The sequence below is a fragment of the Mustela putorius genome, unplaced genomic scaffold (assembly GCF_011764305.1).
Source record: "Mustela putorius furo isolate JIRA1106 unplaced genomic scaffold, ASM1176430v1.1 tig00001118_pilon_pilon_pilon, whole genome shotgun sequence".
NCBI classification, from domain to species: Eukaryota; Metazoa; Chordata; class Mammalia; order Carnivora; family Mustelidae; genus Mustela; species Mustela putorius.
This window is the reverse complement of record NW_025421577.1, coordinates 525,049-546,034: the sequence shown is the minus strand read 5'-3', so window position 1 is coordinate 546,034 and position 20,986 is coordinate 525,049. Positions and strand designations below refer to the sequence as shown.

The window sequence follows — 20,986 nt, the reverse complement described above, 5'->3', positions numbered from 1 at the left end:
CCAAGTGACACTCTGAAAGTTCAGAGTAACAGAGGTCAACCTCAAGAAACAAGAGAAATAAATGAACATTTAACTTTACACCAGAGGAACTAGAGTAAGAATAAATGAAGCCCAAAGATAGCAGAAGGAAGGGAATAATAAAGTTCGGAGTAATAATAAATGAAATAGACAGGGTACCTGGGTGGCTCAGTGGGTTAAGAAGCCAACTCTTCTTGCTTTCTGCTCAAGTCAGGATCTCAGAGTGCTGAGATCAAGCCCCACATCACCAGGCTCTGCATTCAGCAGGGAGTCCAAGTCGGCTTGAGATTCTCTTCCTCTCCCTCTGCCCCTCCCCCTGCTTGTGTGCACTCTCTCTCTCTCTAAAACAAATAAATCTTTTAAAAAATAAAATAAAATAATGAAAATAGAGACTAAAAAGACAAATAGAAAAGGTCAATGAAACTAAGAGCTGGTTCTTTGAAAAGATAAATGAAACTGACAAACCTTCAGCTAAACTCATTAAGAAAAAAGGAGAAGGCTCAAATAAATAAAATGAGAAATGAAAGCAGAGAAGTTACAACTGATACCACAGAAATACAAAAATCGTAAGAGACTATTACGAATAATTGTATGCCAACAAACTGAATCTACAAGAAATGGAGAAATTCCCAGAAACTTACAACCTTCCAAGACTAAATCACCAAGAAACAGAAAATCTCAATAGATCAATTACTAATAAGGAGACCGAAACAGTAATCAAAAACCTCACCAAAAACAAAAGTCCAGGACAGAAGCCTTCACTCATGAATTCTACCAAAACATTCAAAGAAAATGTTAATATCTACCCTTCTCAAACCCTTTCAAAATACTGATGAGGAAGAAACGCTTCCAAACCTCCTTAAGAGGTCAATACTAGCCTGATACCAAAACCAGACAAGGATAGCCCCAAAAAAGAAAATTACAGGCCAATATCCCTGAACACAGATGCAAAAATCCTCAACAAAATATTAGCAAACCAAACTCGACAACACTAAAAGAATCATACACTATGATCAAGCGGGATTTATTCCAGGGATGCAAGGATGGTCCAACATCTGCAAGTCAGCCAGTGTAATACACTGTGTGAGCAGAATGAAACGTGGAACTCATACGATCATCTCAAAAAGATGTAGAAAAAGCATCTGCCAGAATTCAACATCTACTTATGTTAACTCTCAACAGAGAGGGTATAGAGGGAACATACCTCAAGATTATAAAAACCATTATGTGGCAAACCTACAGCTAATATCACAGTCAATGGTGAAAGACTAAAGCTTTCCTTCTAAGACCAGGAAAGACAAGGATGCCCACTCCCCCACTTTAATTCAACATGGTATCTGAAGTTCTAGCTGAGGAAACTAGGCAAAAAGAAATAAAAGGCATTCTAATTGGAAAGAAGTAAAACACACTATTTGTAGATGGTATCATACAATATACAGAAAACCCTGAAGGCTTCCACTAAAAAAAAATTGCTAGAACTAATAAATGAATTCAGTAAAGTTGTAGGACACAAAAATCACATACAAAAAAAAAAAATCCATTGCATTTCTATACACTAATAGCAAACCATCAGAAAGAAAAATTAAGAAAACAATCCCATACTATTGCATCAAAAAGAATAAAATACCTAGGAATAAATTTAACCAAGAGGTGAAAACCCTGTACACTGAAACTGGAAGACACTAAGAAAACTGAAGATGACACAAAGAAACAGAAGATATCCATGCTCATGGAATAAAAGAATACTGTGAAAATGTCCACGGTACCCAAAGCAATGTATAGATTCCACAGCAATCTACAGGGCAATCTGTATCAAAATTCCAATATCCACTTTTCATAGAACTAGAAAAAATAATTCTAAAATTTATATGGAACCACAAAAGATACTTAAAGTCAAAACAATCTTGAGGGGAAAAAAAGAAACCTGGAGATATAACATGCCTGGATTTCCGATCATACTACATACTCTAAGTCATCAAAATAGTATGTTATTGGCCTAAAAACAGACACACAGATCAAGAGAAGAAAAGAGAGCCCAGAAATCAACCCACACATATGCAATCAATTAATTTACAACAAGAGAGGCAAGAATATACACTGGGGAAAGGAGAGTCTCTTCAATAAATGGTGTTGGGAAAACTGGAGAGCTACATGCAAAAAGAGTGAAACTGGATCCCTCTCTTACACCAGACCAAAAACAAACTCAAAATGGATTAAAGACTTAAATGTAAAAACAGAAACCACAGAACTCCCGAGAGAAAACATAAGCGGCAAGCTCCCTGATATCCATCTTAGTAATGTTTTTTGGGGGATCTGATTCCAAAGACAAAGGAAACAAAAATGAAAAACAACTGAGACCACATCAAGCTGAAAAGCTTCTGCACACTAAAGGAAACAATCAGCAAAACTAAAACACAGCCTGCGGAATGGGAGAAGGTATCTGGAAATCATGCACCAGGGGCTTGCTTCAGCGAGAGTGGTACAGAGAAGATCAGCAGGGCCCTGGCGCACAGATGACATGCAAATCATCTATCTGGTAAGAGGCAGATATCCCAAATATATTAAGAACTCATGCAACCCAGTAAAAACAAGAAAATCCAATTAAGAAATGGACAGAACATCAGAATGCATATTTTTCCAAAGAAGATACGCAGATAACCAACAAGCCCATGAAAAGAAGCTCAACACTGCTCCTCATCAGGGAAATCGAAATCAGACCCACGATGAGAGATCACCTGACACCTTGTCAGATCTGCCAGCAGCAAAAAGACAAGAAACAACAAGTGTTGGTGAGGATGTGGAGAAAAGGCAGCCCTTGTGCACTGTTGGTAGGAATGCAAACTGATGCAGTTGCTACAGGAAATAGTAGGAAGGTTCCAAAAAAATTCAAGACAGAAATACCATATGTTCCAGCAGTCCCACTACTCAGCATCTACCCAAAGGGAAAAAAAAAAAATACATGTATCCCTATGTTCCCTGCAGCATTACTTACAACAGCCAATGAGGGTATGATGCTAAGTGAAATAAGAAAGAGAAAGACAAAGATCACATGATTCGACTTACACAAAGAATTTAAAAAAAAACAAAAAAGGAAACCCACACTCACAGGCATAAAGAACAGACAACAGTTGCCACGGGGAGGGGTGTACGGTGGAAATGACATGTGTGCAAATCAAGAAGCAGGAACTTCCAGTTACAAAACACTGGGACATCCCTGGGACGTCACATACAGCTTGGGGAACACAGTGAGTAATACTGTGTTAACTTCGTATGGTGATAGGCGGTAACTAGATTTACCGTGGCAATCATTTTGCAATGTACACAAGTGTCAAACCACTATGCTATACACTTGAAACTCATATAGTAGTTTAAGTCAGTTATACCTCCATTAAAAAAAAAAAAACAAAAAAAAGATTCCCAGGTCCTGTGCAGAACTAAGTTACAGACCTTGAATAGACCTGTTCGGTTGCACCAGTCTCCATTCAGAATGCTTTAACTTTTTTTTTTTTTTTTTTTTTTAATCTTGCACTGTCATCCACACGCAACACCAGGTAATAAGCTAAAAATTTTTTTAAATCATGACATTCTCATTAGAAAGGATCCTAGACTTTTTCTAAACTTCGTTCCAATCCTAACTCATCTGGTCCAATAGTGAGGTGGGCTTCGGGTCCTCACCTGCGGCATGAGAAAACAATGCCCAGTCAGCAGTGAGGGTCAAGTGGGAGTGACATCAGATATATGAAAATGTTTCAGAAAAATGCAGCCCTGCCCCTGCTGCTGCTCATTCTGAGACATCCATCTGCCTCTGCCTAATGGACTCTGACTCATGCTTCACAAACCAGTTCAAGTGTCACCTTCTCGACAAAGCCAGCCTTGAATATCACAAGGACACCATTACTCCGTCTGTCTGGCCAGATTTGTGTTCACACCTCTGCAGAGCAGTTGATATTTTATATTTTAATTTAATTACGTATTTCTCCTAGTGTGGACTGTTTCCCATTTGCCCATATTCCAGGGCACAGAGTAGGATTTCAATTAAAGCTCAATGAATTAATACTACTACTACTACTACAAAGGTTCTATATTTTGTGAACATATGTACAGTTTGCAAGAATCACAATCAGTAAACAACAGTTTCTTACACACTCACTTTGCTACACACTACCTGTTTATATACACACATATATGTGCATAGACACATATTTTAATTATCATATATTTGTTAACACGACTCCTCTATACTGAGTTCGACTCTTAGTACTAAACTAGAAAGAAAACAGTAGGCACTCCTCAGAGTTCTGAACCTGGAAAACTATAATTAGGACCTGATACAATTCTCGAGTTCTTGGGCTGCCTTGCATCTGCCTATTTGCCCCTTTGGTCTGTAAGATTCCTAACAAATAGGAGACCAGATATATCTCTCTGTGAATGGGCACAGATGAATGTTGAAGAACAGAATAAAATATAGGATAACAATAAAAAGAAAAAATGAACCACTGTGTGGGTCAAAAGTTAGAATTCACTGCAAGTTTGCTTAAAGAACAGAAGTTTCAATTTTTAAAACTCCACAAAAATCATCCTTGGATCCCAAAGGTGAGGCAGGGGCTGGGAGAACATCCTCTAAGGACGTCCTCTGGGAACAGTCAGTGAACTGAAGAGCCACAAGACATTTGGGGAGATGCAGGGGTTTCATCTGCACATCTAGGGGCCCCAATCAGATCACAAATTAAGACTCAGTAAAGGGGGTGGGAGGAGAGTAGTAGAATGAAAGGAGGAATGGTCTAAATATCTGAGGAAAGACAAAAAAATCTGAAAGTAAACTAGAGACCCCTACATTTTCCTATCTTCAGTTTTCCTGTTAAACATTTACTGCAGCCACCTGACAAGCCAAGGACTCGATAAAGCACTAGAGACATAGAGATGATGAAGAGATGGCTCTGGAAAAGCTCACTACATGTGTGGAAAAGGCACAGTACATACTGTAAAAGCAGTATATACTCTTGGAGGTTCCATTTCACTCACGGTATGTAATTTAAAACATTTTTGTTAAGAGGGCCACCTGGGTGGCTCAGTCAGTTAAGTGTCTGACTTCAGCTCAGATCATGGTCCCACAGTTGTGGGATCAAGTCCCACATCGGGCTCCTTGCTCAGCGGGAAGCCTGCGTGTACTCTTGCTCTCTCTAGCAAATAAATAAACAAATAAAATCTTAGCTGGGGGGGGCGGGGAACACAAAACATTTCTGATAAGAAAAATGGGGAGATATTTTAAAGTAGAAAATAAAAGCCAGGTTAATTTATTTTTAAAGATTTACCTTTTTTTTTTTTTATTGTGAGAGAGAAAGAGAGAGCATGTAAGCATGAGCAGGAGAGGCAGAAGGAAAGGGAGGGAAAGAATCTCAAGCAGACTCTGTGCTGAGCATGGAGCCCGACTCAGGGCTCAATCCCAGTACCTTGAGACCATGACTTGAGCCAAAACTAGGAGTAAGACGCTTAACTGAGTCATCCAGGCGTCCCAAAGCCAGGTTAATTTTAAAAGATGAGAATCTGAGCTTTAGAATGCCTACATTATTCCAAGCTGGACTGCTACTGTTTGTTTCATAAGCAGTGACTGAAAACACTTTGCAGAGCCCTGCCCTAGGAAGAGAAACACTGTCTGTGCAGAGCTGCTGCTGAGCCAAGCACTTCCTTAAACTATGAGAGGCACATTTACAGAGAAAGAGCCAACCACATGCCTGATCCAAGGGGTAGGAGCACTTGCCCAGCCCCTCAAACTGACCTTCTGATGCCCTGAAGGGAATTCAGAATGTACTTTCTAGAAATCCAACATCCCATGCGGATGGCTAAGCAGAAATATGCAGGAGTGATTTTTGAAGCCATGAGAAAAGGTCGCTCTAGAAGGAATGGGGTCAAGGAAAGAATGATCACTTACCAGAGTGGGTCTGCATGAGACACGCTGATGACAAATGCTTCTCCCGTCTGTCCAGAAAGAGTTCGCCCACTTTTATCAATAATTGTCCCTGAAATCTGAATTAACAAAGTGAACTCGGTCAAAGGAGGCTCAAATTAAGAACACGGTTCATGAGAGTGAAATAAAATGAGTGCACTGTTCCTTTATGAGGAAGGGGAGTGTGGAGCTCTCACACAGGAAGCACTTTTCATCATGGTCAGAAAGGACAGGGGCAAGGGGATTGCGGGGATGAGTCATGAAGCCATCACATAAAAAACAGGGGAAGTCACTGAGGCAAAAGAATGACCAACACAGCTTTGGAATTGACACATCCAGTCCCACCCAGAAGGCTTTCCCAGAGACCTCAGGCTGTCCTAGTTATGATCCCTGGTTCATCTAAGACCCCCTGATTTGATTCTAGTCTTTTCTCACCAAGCAATCTTGGGACTCCCCCAGGGGTCTGCCTACTTGTAGGCTGGTGCCATCCGATCTGGAAACTTGGGTCAGCATGCAAGCCCACCTCTCCCAGGGCCCCTCTCAGAGGGAGTCCCAAAGCCTTTGACTTTGGGGGACCAACTCAGCCAGGCTTCAATTCCAGTGGCCTGCCTTCTGGGTTCACCTTCTTCCCATCTCCTGAGCTGAGACTGCACTGGTAGGAGGAAGGTGAACAGAGGAAGCCGAAGTGGGTGGTTCCTTAAAGATACTAAAGATAGTTCTCCTATGCCAGGAAAATAAAAACCCTACCCTCAAAATGACAGTATTAATAAAAGACAAAAATCATCATGCAAATTTGAGAACTTACAAAGATAGGTCGAGGGGGATACTCCTCTTCAAAAAGTGTCTGGAGTGCGAACAAGGCTGCCTGTCAGGGATTAAAAGAACATCTTTGTTCCTGAGAGACTGTGTCCCCAGAATGTTCCCTTTTCCAAAGCCTCTCTAGATGAGAGCAACGTCGCATTCCCTGGGGAGGAAGCACATCCTCCCTATAAGGTACAATCCCCGATCCCAACACCCCATCTCAAGTCGCACATGGTACCTATGGAAACGAAACATGCTGCCTCAGAGTTTACCTATGAACTAGTATTTCCTCCAAAGAAGAGCTCAAGAGCTCTGCTCTTTCTTCCTTCTCCCAGTCAAAACTAAAAAGAGATAAATACGAATGCCTGCGCCGTCCCCATCCTCGTAGATACAGCGGGGTACAGAAATGAAGGGCACGCAGTGAGCTCAGAGTGAACTGTGCAGGCACTAATGCCAAGTAACTCAGCGCACGCCCAAGCTGCATTAGGTTCTAGGGAACATCTCCTTCTTTTGATCACTGTATTTCCTGATTCCAAGATGTGCACATTTTCATAATTTGCTGTAGTTGGAATGCAACTTGCCCTTAATGTATACCTTCTTGGGGATGGGGGGGGTTCTTTTGCATTGAAAGTTACTAACTCAACAATATGAGAATTTTATTTTATTTTATTTTTAGAACTAGCCCAGTTGATCCCAAAGATCTGACGGAAAAATAAATGAGGAAGAATAGCCAGGTAAATTCTGGGGGAAAAACAGTGTGGCGGGGAGAGGCTCATGAAAGCCTACCAGTTATTCAGGATGTATTTTAATCATAACGCTACAGAAAATAGCAGGATGGGAGTGTGACATCAGACAGATGACTGGAATAAATTCTACCCAGACGCACTTCCGAATTTAGGGTGGTATACAATTCCTGTCACTGGAAAATGGCAGGATATTTAATAGATGATGTTAAGACAACTAGGTAAACCTTAGAGCAAAAGAGTACCTAGTTAGAACTCTACCACATTCCTTACTCCAAAATAAATTACAGACGCATCATGGGGACAACCTGTCCCTCAATAATCAAAACAATGCTATGTTGCACTTTTTTATACCTGTGTAGCATCTCTCTCAGGAACCCCCCACACTGTAACAGGTGTCCCAGGAAAGACCCGGACGCCCAGGGAATAGGAGAAGAAACGATATTTACTTTTCACTCCCTACATTTATGTACCTTCTAAATTTAGAACCATCTATATGTATTTACTATATCTGCATACGTGCACCTAACAGCTATATGTGTATTTACTTTCATAATTTTAAAAAAAAGTGTTTTTGAAAGCTAAAAAGATAATCTTTTGAGTTTTTTTCTCATCCCACTGGCCTTAACTAGAAATGCTCAAAAACAGAATGGAACAGAAGACTTTCATGTAACTTTGACAATGGCTGCGATGGTCTGTCTTCTTGCCCCACTGGGGATCCTCACAGCCCCCACCCTGGCTGTCCCTCTCATCTCCCTCAACTCACCTTGGCATTGGCAGTATCAAAAATAGTCTCAATGAGTAAGACATCAACTCCACCATCCAGAAGCCCTTTGGCCTGCTCTCTGTATGCTTCAACGAGCTCATCAAATGCTGTAAAAAATAAAGCACATCCAAGGCGTCAGTCACCAAAATCCTCTCAATGGCCAGGACATGCTGTCTTCAGGCCTAGCACCTGTCAACTACTGCTGGTTTCTAATGCTTGATTTAAGGATATCACCTTTTGTGAGAAACCAAATAAAGAAATGGGGCAGCGATGTTAATTAAACCTGTAGACTGAACACTCCTGAACACTTGCCACACAACCTCCATTTGCCCTGTACGAGTCAAGAAGTAAGTGAGGAGGCAGGAAGGTGCGTGGTTTCATGAGCCCCATACCTTACTGTCAACACCTTTAAAGTAGATCATTCTTCCCAGGGATGGTCTTAATCAGTCAGTTAAGGGATGAGTGTGAGAAACAAGGAGAGAACCATGTCACCCGGACTTAGAAACACGGTGGGTCTAGTCACATCCTCTCACACTTGCAGTGATAAAGGGCTTCAGTCCTGTGGACTTCACTCCTGCTAGAGAGAAAACCTGCCTTATAGGGCAATTTCAGTCTGAATCTAAAGTGTTCAATCATTCCAGGGTACAATTTTTACTAGAAACATCTTGAGTTGTCCATTTCCATTTGAGAGGTCAGCCCTCTCGCCATTTACCTCCCAATGAAAAAAGAAAAAAGCTTGGATATTCAACAGAAAAACCCAATACTACCTTCACGCTTGCTGTATAAAGCACAAGAAAAAGGAAAACTTATCCCCTCCCAGTCAAGCCTCGACCAAGCATAAGCACAGTATGAGCAACCTCTGGTGAAGAACTATGACATCACCACATGGAAAGTTCTATAACCAAAAACCTACAAACCATACTTGCCTGAACTTGCCACCTACACAATATTCTTCACTATACAAAGTATCAGTACTACTCAGCTAAGTTTAATTCTTTTTGTATTTCATTGTCTCCATGCTTAAGAAATTGACTTAGATGCTTAGGTTTTTCATAAAATCTCAATGTGAGTATGTTTATGTACGCTAGTTTATAACGTCAACAATGCCAGTACATTTATATAGTTTGGAGCACTTTCTGACATAAAACGGGGACCTAGTGGGCTGCTCTATAATAGACCAAGGCCTGGTGTCCATATTTGCTCAACTTCTCAGTTTAAAGCTTTCTCTTGATTAGTTTTATTTTCTCAGCTGATAAAGAAGCATGATCACAGTACCATGTACATTTGAAATAAGAATAGTAGTAATAATAACAAGATCTGACTTTTTATTTAGATGTTTACTACATTTCAGGCACTGTTACAAGCCCTTTATGTCCATTAAGCCACAATAACCCTGAGGAAGTGCCTGTTATCCCATTGTACAGATTTTAAGATCATTGAAACACAGACATACTTAGAGGGGCTCAAAGACTATTTACAATACTTACTAATGTTTCTGTAATCTGGTCTCTCCACAGACGGGGACACCGACAGTGTCTTATTAGTTGGACCCAGAGCTCCTGCCACAAATCTCTTAATTCCTTTGGGAAAAGAAAAAGAAGTGTAAAAATCTCTGAACAGCTTGACCTTTTTGTTGTGACTCTACAGGCTAAAAGATTTTCCCCTAGATCACAAGTCTCTAATTCTTTATCCACAACTCTTAAATACAAAAGTTCAAGTTATTTTCTTAATTCATTTGACAACAAACTTGACCTCTCCTGGACCAACAAGAAGCTCTTCATAATCTTGATCACACTCGGTGAGACAATGCACAGATTTGACTATAAATGAGTATCTGAGGATGGGAGCTATCCCCAACCTCACTGGGAAAATTCTGAAATAGAGGGATGTGTACAGGTGATTGCCAAGCTGATCCGAAAGACTCCAAATTCTCACCTATCTGGCTTCAAAGCGTTTCAGTAACTAACCCTTTTCTATCTCCACAGTCATGTTTGGATCAATTACCTCCCCTTCCTCTTAAGGTATCTCCAAGAACCTGAACTCAACACAGATTCTAGAAAAGCTCCTCACGGTAGCATTCAACTTGAAATGTTCCCCAGTATCATGCTGCAGGCCCTTCCCTGGGGGGGGCGGGAGGGACTATTAAATCAGGATTAGCAATTATAAAGCCTAAAATTCAAGTATGAAACAGATCAAATCTTACTGTAAGCACTCTTTGAATAATTCTTTGATAACCTTTCCTCTGGGCTGGAGTCCAGGTGCTTCCAAAAGAGCCTCCAAGGTTGGGTTCATCCACACAGCATAACCAAAGCTGGGGGTACACTGATGACGGTAACTACTCAGTAACCTGGGTCACGATTTACAGTTTAACAGAAGACTACCAATGAGTTGATAACCCAGCCTTCGAACAGGTTACCTTTCCCAGAGCTGAACAATAATATGCGTGTAAGAAAAATGTCCTTCTCTTTCCCTGCTTTCGCTGGTTTCATATTCTCTGACCTGTGACTCTGTTGGGGTAATGGTCTCTGCATGTCCATGGATTTAAAGACTACCTCCCAGAAGCAGAGTTCCCACAAACCGCTTCAGTCTTCATTAATATGCTGTATCTCATTTCCTAGCAATTCCCCTTTATATTTTCTCCCGCTGGCAATAATTTTACATTTCCAAATCTTAAGGGGCTCCACATATTTCTTCTATTCCATTCCCTCCCTCAGAGCCTCCCCACCCGCTGGCACCGAAGTCACGCTATGGCAGCCAGCCAGGGGGTTAGTTATTTCAAGAGGCCGCTTTTCACATCCCAGCAAGCCTGAATCGCATGCCACAGTCCTGGGCAGGCTGCACAGAGCCTTCAAGGACATTAGGGATAGGATGTGGATTATACTGTTCACCTGCATGAGCCAATCACAAGGATGAGGCTAGCTTTATTGGGTAAGATCAAATATCTTAATGTTTATCAAAATAACCAGAACACGTGAACTACCTAGTAATGTGCTTCCAAAAGGAGAATGATCAGCTTGGCTGTAAATACCCAAAGAAGCTAAAACCATAAATATACAAAGTAGCTAGAGCTACAAAGTGAAGCTAGAGCCCGCACTAAACACAGAGTAAACCCTGAGCCCAAGGCCCACAGGGATAGAATCAAATCATAGAGGCTCTGGAGGGCTTGATTATGAAACTGCAAAGAAGTCACCTACCCACAAGTACAAAACAGTATCTGCAGGCTGCTGGGGGCCACTTGTCACAGAAGGGAAAAGCACAATAAAGACAGCACGTGACACCTGCGAATCTCAAAGGAGTCATCCTTGCAGACATTCCTTACCTGTCTGGAGGGACACCTCCTCGGCTGCCTTTCTGGCCACCCCCGCGGAGCATCTGTTCATCTGGTAGGCCTACACATGAATGCAAACATTAGCGGGGGCTTATTCCCCTCCGTCCCATAAACCAGGGACTCGTGACCTTATAAAAGCCAGTTTTACTCAGTAAGGAAATGTAGACAGAATTAACAGGAGGTCTGAGAAGGCCTCTCAGCTGGCCCAGCCATGAAGGCAGCAGGAGAGCTAAGAGTCCTTGAGAACTGCTCTGAGCTTCCTCTCATAGCCATGAGCTAACCAATAACAAAGGGTGATCTCTTGGCCATCTGGAACATCAAAGAATAAGCTGATGCAGTTAAATGCTCTGCAAATTTGAGAAAGCATAAGAACAGAAGAAGCGCAGGTTTCAGAGATAGGAGCCAGGATTCGAGGCCCAGCTCTCTCAGTGCCTGCCTGGGCCATTCCCTTAGCAGCTTCTCCGAGCTCTGACTCCCTTTGCTGTAGGGGTGTTGTACTCAGGGCCTCTGAGCTTTTTGCAGATTACTAACCTCTTTAGAACTTGGTAAAGGGCCATGAACCCCCCCAGTAGGAAATAAAAAGTATGCACGAACACACAAAGTAATGCTACAATATAAAGAGGTTCATGGGCCTTCCAAAATCTTTCCCAGACCAGGTTAGAAGGTCCCAGATTTGTGGCCTTCATGAGCCCTTCTCAGATCTTACGTGCTGTGGATCTTCATTATTTAGTAATTAAGAAACCAGAGTATTCTAAAATAGGGGTTGGCAAACTCTATACGTCCTAGGGCAAATCTAGCCTGGGCCAGTTTTATAAATCAAGTTTTACTGGGATATAATCAACATCATTCATTTACATACTGTTTACTGCTGCTCTTGTACTATAATAACAGAATCAAGTAGTTGCTGTTTACGGCCCACAGAGCCTAAAATATTTACTTACCCGGCCCTTTATAGAAAAAGTTTGTCAACTCCTGCCCTAAGTCACACAAAACTAATGATTTGCTCTTGATAACCCAAAAGACACAAGATCTCACAAAGTCCCAACAGCAGGAGAGCAATCAGTGCTACATGAAAACAGAGGCATGGGTCTGGAAAAATCCCACACAGACGTGGGTACGGCAGCATCTACTATGTACCCCCATCATTCCACATTTTACAAAATCTGAAAAAGGAGCATCATCTTGATTAAAAAGAAACCAGATCCTTCACCACACACCCATTAGGGTGGCTACTATCAACAAAACAAAACAAAACCCCCCATAAACAGAAGACACCAAGTGTCGAGAAAGCCGTAGAAAACTTGGGATGCTTGCACACTGTTGGTGGGAATATAAAATGGTGCGGCCACTGTGGAAAACAGTATGGCGGTTTCTCAGAAAATGAAACAAAATCACCACTTCTGAGTATATAATCAGCAATTCCACTTCTGAGCATGTAATCAAAGGAAATGAGAGCAGGGATACAAACAGATTAGCTGTACATGCATGTTCACAGCAGCACTGTTCGCAATAACAAAAAGGTGGAATCAACCCAAGTGTCCCTAATGAATGAATGAATGGATAAACAAAATGTAATATATATATATGTATATATGTGTACATATACATATATATATACATACACATATATATACACACATATACGTACGTACAGGGGAACATTATTCAACTTTAAAAAGAAAATTCTGACACTTGCTACGACATGAGTGAACCTTGAAAACATTAAGCTAAGAGTCATAAAAGGACAAAAACTGTATGATTCCACTTACATGGAATACCTAGAGGAGACAAATTCATAGAGAAAGTACAATGGTGGTTTTCGGGGTCCAGAGAGGTTAGGGAAGAACAGGGAGTTACTACTGAATGTAATGGGTACAGACCTTCACTTCTACAAGATGACAAGAGTTCTGGAGATGGACGGTGGCAATGGTTGCCCAGTAAGATGAATGTATCTAATCCCACTGAACCGTACATAAAAATGGCTAAGATGGTCAATTTTACATTACATGTGTTTTGCCATGATTTAAAAAAAAGAACCAAATCTGCCATGCAGGGCAGAAAAAGGGTGCCCACACAGCCAATCACTGTGCCTTTATCAGCAACCACTGCATAATAAGTATCATTTTTACTTGATTACTGGCCCATAAAAGACACCAGTTAGGAAATGAATAGTCTGCTGTGTTCAGAAGCAGAAAAGATTCAAAGCGTCTTCCCAGTCTGACCACAAGCGACAGACAGCGAGGCATCAGCTGTACTCTGCAGCTTCGGCTGGTTTTCTCACTAGCAACTGTCAAGGCAGAAAGCATTCAGGAAGATCTTAGTTACGAGGAACAATGGCATTCTTACCAAGTGTTCGAGGCCATAGTCAGCTTGGGCAATGCTAGTGCTGCTGAAAGTGTTTGTTTCAATGATATCTGCCCCAGCCAGCAAGTAATCCTGCAATAAGAGATAGCAACATCAGTGCTCGGGGTTTCAGAGGCCCTGTCCCCCCGCAATAAACACTTCTGCTCGTCACCACCACCCCAAACACCATGTGACCACCCACTAAGCACAGGCACTGCCCTGGAGCCCAGAGACGCAAAAAGATACAAGGATTTGACAGAGGTGTAAACAAACACAGAGCTCGATTTGGACACAGTTCACATGCTAAGCTGGGTGAATGGAATGAAGTTCCTTAAACCCCAAGTTTTAGTTTCCTCACGGAAAGTACCAGAACGCAACCCCACAGGGTGGCTGTGTGATGACACAAGTTCTGGCCCAGGAGGGCGATCTCCAGCCTCAGCACAGTTTGATTCCCACCGGCGATGGCTGTATCTCTGAGAGCCCAGTTCTGCCCATGATTGTTTCAGTCCCTCTCTGCAGGTCCCTCTGAGCCAGATGGGCATTCCTTCTAGAACCTGGAGGCTCTCGGTGCCTTCCTGTCCTCCTGGTTTGAAACTCACCTTCCCCATTTCACTCTTCAGGGACAACACTTCCTCAGCTTCAATCTGAGGAACACTCTGGAATCTCTCAACTCCCTTGATTTTTCCCAACAGTGAACAAACCCACCCCCTCCCTAACTGATACACACTCTTGACAAAGAGCTGGGAAGTGAATTTCTCAGTTGTAGTAAGTCACAAACATCCTAAATATCCACCAGTTGGAAAAAAAAAACAAATAAGCTAGAATGTATCCATTTGATAACATGCTTTGTGAAGGCTAAAAACACTGTGTATAGCGACTGATATTGACATGGAAAGATCTCCAAAAATAGGCTTGAGTAGAAAGCAAAACTGACTGATATGTAAAACACGACACATTAGGTTTAAAGCATACATGTACACAACAGTACACGTTTTCGCATATACATAATTCATATATACATAAATGCGTAGCAAATTGATGTGGAAAGACATATATAAGTAAGTTGTTATCTTAGGAGAAAAAAAACAGAAATTTGGAATAGTGGTCAAAAATGAATTTATTCTCGGGGCGCCTGGATGGCTCAGTGGGTTAAGCTTCTGCCTTCGGCTCAGGTCATGATCTCAGGGTCCTGGGATGGAGCCCTGCACTGGGCTTCCTGCTGAGCAGGGAGCCTGCTTCTCCTCTCTCTGCCTGCTGCTCTGCCTACTTGTGATTTCTCTCTCTGTCAAATAAATAAAGTCTTTAAAAAAAAAAAAAGTGAATTTATTCTCAATCTATGGGTCTTATCTTATGAGAGCAAATTAAATTTTTCAAAAAAGAGCAAGAAAAATTGGAAACAACATTAATGCCTAGGAATAAGTAAATTAGTTAAGTAATATATGTAGGTTATATCATGTAGTTATTAAACCATGTTTGAGAATATTTAATGCTCCTATATACAGATAAAAATGCAAATCATACAACAGTATGAATACAATTAAAATTTAATTTTTAAAATCCCAGTATAAAAACTAGTTTAAAATATAAATTAAAATATGTGATTAATAGTTAGTCTTGGATTCATATCTCCTGATTTTGATTTTCTCCTTTATGGTTTTCTATATTATCTTTTTTATTTAAACAATAAACATGTACTGTCTTTACAGTTAGCAAAAAAATTTCTCAGTTCATAGTTTTTTCCAATTTGGTGTAGATTTGAAAATTTCCATAATATACAGTTTAGAAGGTGTTTCTTCTAGCTCTTCACCCTCTCCCTATGCCTCTTCTCCTAGCTCAATATCCCACTCCTGGACTCCAGGCAGGACATCCCTCAATTCCAATCCTATTCCTGCCAATTTAAAAAACATGTGATCTGGGGCACCTGGGTGTCTCAGTGGGTTAGGCCTCTGCCCTAGGCTCAGGTCGAACACAGGGTCCTGGGATCGAGCCCCACATCAGGCTCTCCGCTCATGGGGAGCCTGTTTCCCCCTCTCTGCCTACTTGTGATCTCTGTCAAATAAATAAATAAAATCTTTAAAAAAAACAAAAAGCAAAAAAACCCAAAAACGTTATGACCTGAGTCAAGCTACTGAATTTCTCCACTCCTCACAGAGCAAGCTGTCAGGAGGAAAGTAGGCCAGGAAGGACAGCATTTTTAGAGGCTAACAGAGGTTCTGAATTGTGTTTCGTGGGGCGATGCTGTGGGCAAGGACTGCCTGTGGCGTTCACCGGTATCCTGGTGGCAAGCTCCCACAAACATTTTCCTGGGTGAAGCCCAAGGTGTGGGGGCACCAGCCCTCATGGCATCTCAGCTAAAACCATAGGGAACATCAGGGAGAAAACAGTGTGTTACTCACAAGTCCTGGAGGGTACAGACATGCCCAGGGCCACACTTCAAGGGGCGGGGGGCATATGGGCAGGGGAGTAAGCACAGACATAGGGTTCTGCCTTTCTGGGGGTATAGGGATGGGGCACCTAGGGTTTCACAGTTTCACTCTTTATTGCCAAATTTAAAACATAAGAATGGGAACCAGGGTATGGAAAGGGAAAAATGGGGCCAGGCAGTTGTTGGGCTCGTCCAGAGCTCCCCAAGAGCATAACTCATGGGTGAGGGCCATCAGGTATCCAGTTCAGCGAGTAGCAGCACCATGTTTAATTGAGACGGGTGTCCCCTGAAATGGGGATCTTGGCAACCAAAAGCTCAATGTCAGGCATTCACGCTACAACCAAAGCAGCTCACCGCCAGGCACCTACGTTACAAATACAACTTGGACATTCCGTTAAAATTATACACCAGAGGATCTGATCTATGGTCACTGGCTCCACTAGAAATAGCCACATGTGAAAAAAAACCTGGTCTGTTTCCCCTCTTCATCCATGAACACAACATGCTCTCCACATGTCTGGCTAGTAAATGCACCCCCATAAATGGGACACCCTGGCACACTTTGTTGTACTTATAGCCATTTCCACTCCACAGACCTCTCATGGGAACCTCGTTCTCCCATCTAGATGCCTACCTAATACACAGGGCAAGGAATCTTTCCTCTAACAAATATTTATTGAGCACTTCCTATGTGGGAGATAACGTTCTAGGCAGTAGGGCTTCAGTAGTGAAAAAAGAGGCATAATTATAAGCTGCTTGCCCTGCAGCATCTTATAATCTAGCGGTAATCCATAGGAACAATAATGATGAAGCTACAGGCATGACAGTGCATGTGATTTCAACAGCTGCATTTTAAGAAGTCTATTTATGGGACACCTCGGTGGCTCAGTCGAGTAAGCAACTGCCTTCCACTCCGGTCATGATTGCTGTGTCCTAGGATCGAGCCCAATAACAGACTCCTTGATCAGCGAGGAGCCTACTTCTCCCTCTCCCTCCGCCTGCTGCTTCCCGTTTATGCTCTCTCTAATAAATAAATAAATAAATAAATAAATAAAATTTTTGAAAAGTGTATTTGTAACCATACGAGGCCATTCATATCCATGATGATATTCCCAATCTACAACAGACTAGATTTTATAATAGGATTTAACTACTCTCAAGGCCTCGCAGAAAAATTTAGTTACATTCTTCTTGCAGAACCATACTTTTTTAAGGATCAATTTTAAATCTTCTGGTACCTGGAATTCCCACTATGAGCAAAGGAAAGGCATTCTTAGCTTTCCTCACATGAACGCCATTCTGCAATTAACCTAGAACAAGTCTTGACCACACAACAGAATGATCCCTTCCATTCTCGTTGGGACCCTTAATCACAAAATGATTTGTTTAGATGACTTTTTTCCCCTTAAGAGACTGAAACATCTGTAACAATGCCCTTCTCCAGAAAATAAAACTTTCTCACTTCACTGGCAAATATGTCTTATCCTTCCAGTTGAATCCAGACCAGGAAAATAGATTCAATCACCTCAGTATCTCTTCTGGTTGTAATTTTATGAAATTCTGGCGATGACCTACCAAACAATTTCACTCTATGTTTCTTTCTAAATTTTAAAAATCTACTGCCCCCAGTTACTTGTTCCTGATTCATGCTGGCTAACCATTTTTATTGGAGGCAGAAAAATGGAATGAAAGAGCATGGGATTTCATGTCAGGAAGCTCCCAAACGTCAGACAAGTTCTTTACCCTCTGTGAGCCACAACTTCTAAATCCACAAAATAAGAATAACGACCACCTTTTTGGTTTTACTTTATCGGGGCTGCTGTGGTGACTCAGGTGAAGCAGTGTATGTGAAAAGCCCAATTTGTCCAGGATTTCTATGGCCTTTCATTTAACTGCCGCAAAGGCAGGAAAACTACCTTTCTCACCTCCTTATCCTGAATGCTCATCGCAGTGCGAGGCCTTTCCTTTCTTCAGTGCCCAAAGTCGTCTTGGTGAATGAATCACCTCTTTCTTCTGTACCCTCCAGAGCCCTCGATATACGAAGAGGCTTACAGAATAATGGCATGAGAACAGGAGGCATGGCAGTACTGTACCTTATGGATCTGGTAAATGACATTGGGTTGAGTTATACTTAAAATGTCATTGTTGCCTTTTAGGGACCTGGCATGATCTTGAAATTCGTGACCTCGGAAGTCTTCTTCACTTAGCTTATGCCGCTGGATCATGGTCCCCATCCCTCCATCCAGCACCATGATCCTCTCCCGCAGAATGGCTTCAATCTCATCCTGCAGGCTTTTCTTCACACCTGCTTTAAAGAAAGTGAAAAATCCGACTTTCAAAACCCCAGGGAAAAGTTGCATGCGGGTTTATAAGAACTACTAAAAGCCTCAAGGACACTGACTGGTTCAGCTTTTCTTGGCTATCCTCACCACATCCCACGTATGCCGTCCCAAACCTGCTCTCTTTTAGCTCCAAATCCTTCTCCTTCTGTAGGAAATTCGACCTAACCCAGTCAGTATAAGTCTTCTACCCAAAGCTCCAAAACTCATCCCGCCCTCCACCTCATAATCCTCTTACAGCTTGGCTCAAGCTCTTTCTCTCTCTGTCCTTAGGGAAGAGCACTTCTGTACCCTCAGCAGCTCTGACAGTGGCACATGCCTCCATTCCTCCTCCCATTTTCATAAAAAGTCTAAGCATTTTTTCCAGAGGGTCTCTACTGTATTCACTTTTCAGTCCAGAAACAGAAACTATTTTCAGTCTTTAATACAGCTGTTACTGTGAAACAACCTAGCTCCCACATATACAAATTTTGAGATCTTGTGAAAGGAGTCATCATATATGCAAGAGATCAAAGCTGTTTTTAGAGACCCTAAATAAAACATCTGACTTTTTATTAGAAATCTGACAAACATATTCTATACTCTGCATGGAAGACTGAAGTCCCAGAAAATGCTAAATTAACTTTGGCCCACTAAATATCAAAATATACCATAAAACTATATTCCATAAAAAAGGAAGAGTAAAATATAGAGTATCTCCATTGCTTGGAATAGGGAAAGACTTAAGACTCAAAAAGCCCAACTACAACGTAATATTTAAAAAAAAAAAAAAAAAGAACGAACGTGATTCCATAAAAACTAAGAATTCCTATGAAATCAAAGTTACCATAGACAAAATTAACAAACAGATTATGGATTGGAGGCGGATTCTGCAATGTCTCAAACTGAAAGGGACTAACACCTATAATGTACAAGGAACTCCTAAAAAGATACAAATAGTCAAGTCAAGGAAGAAGAAAATAATACTCAGCACCTATATAAAGAGATGCTCAAGCTCATTAGCGACTGGATGTGAATTAAAACAAGATGATACCCATTTGCACCCAATAGATGGCCAATAATTAGAAAACGGGATAATGCCAAAGAAATCTGCACCCTCCAGTATGCCTGCTGGACAGAGCCATTCTGGAGAGCAGCCTAGCAGAACTTGGTAAAAAGTAAGCATGCAGAAAACCCAGCAACCTCAATCCTGGGTATATTTCCCAAACAAAATCTCAGGTTGATCCACCGGGAACACAGAAGGGGATGTTAGTAGGAGTGGCACGTTGGAGACAATGTTGGGAAATGTCCAAGTAAAATGTGGTAGACATGATCTCCCTGATATGAGGAAGCAGTGATGGGGGCTTAAGTGGGTAGGAGAAGAATAAATGAAACAAGATGGGATCCGGAGGGAGACAAACCATAAGTGACTCTTAATCTCACAAAACAAACTGAGGGTTGCTGGGGGGAGGGGGGTTGGGAGAAGGGGGTGGGATTATGGACATTGGGGAGGGTATGTGCTTTGGTGAGTGCTGTGAAGTGTGTAAACCTGGCTATTCACAGACCTGTACCCCTGGGGATAAAAATACATGTTTATAAAAAATTAAAAATTAAAAATTAAAAAAAAATGTGGTAGGCATTTGTGGGGAACACCACACTGCTATATGATAATGGTGGGATACTGAGTGAAAAGTTCAGCAATCATCAACTACCAAGATACTACTTACATAAATTAAAAGTAAGTACACACACTAGAGTACAAGGAAACATACAAATACATGGCAATATGGAAACCAGGCCACCTGTGAGACCATGAGAACTGTGAACAGAAAATGAGATAAAAGGGGACATAATAAAATGGGAATTGCATGCATTGAAGACAAAACTCCCCCCAACTGAGGCCCTTAAAAATTCCCTGCTTCTACATCATCCACATGCTTATTGACCCTGTAGGGGATAAGATTTCCCTTTTAGAGGTCCTCCTTTGTTCGTTTAAGTGTTCACTGTTCTAATCCTGATGTATTCCCCAAGCTTTTCCAACAGGGGGTTATCTTTCACTGGCTTCTAATCACCGTTGCCCCTCCAGAAGCTTCTCCTAAGAGCAAGTCACCTTAACAATTCTTTCACTTGGTAAGATGAGCAGTCACTGAGATCTTCCGTGAAGAACAATGATAACCAAAACAACCTCCTATTTATCTATATTCAGTTCATTGCATACAGAACATTCTGTACAGTTTACTCCTGACTAACCACGTTCTTAACAGGGCAGATTCTACCCAACAACTCTCACAGAGGAAACA

The 20,986-nt window shown here is 41.6% G+C and overlaps 1 protein-coding gene across 5 annotated transcripts in view; it reads right to left on the bottom strand.

Moving 5' to 3' along the window:
* MTR (5-methyltetrahydrofolate-homocysteine methyltransferase) overlaps positions 1-20,986 on the bottom strand; it is a 105,044-nt gene that overhangs the window by 82,401 nt on the left and 1,657 nt on the right. For 2 of the 5 annotated variants that reach the window (XM_004774785.3, XM_045087353.1), the window contains exons 2-8: positions 18,462-18,676; positions 13,947-14,036; positions 11,592-11,661; positions 9,760-9,852; positions 8,273-8,379; positions 6,768-6,827; positions 5,948-6,042 (exon numbers count right to left, since the gene is read on the bottom strand). In XM_004774785.3, coding sequence (XP_004774842.1) covers positions 5,948-6,042; positions 6,768-6,827; positions 8,273-8,379; positions 9,760-9,852; positions 11,592-11,661; positions 13,947-14,036; positions 18,462-18,676 — 730 coding nt within the window. The other 3 variants (XM_045087352.1, XM_045087354.1, XM_045087355.1) reach the window with 3 other exon arrangements.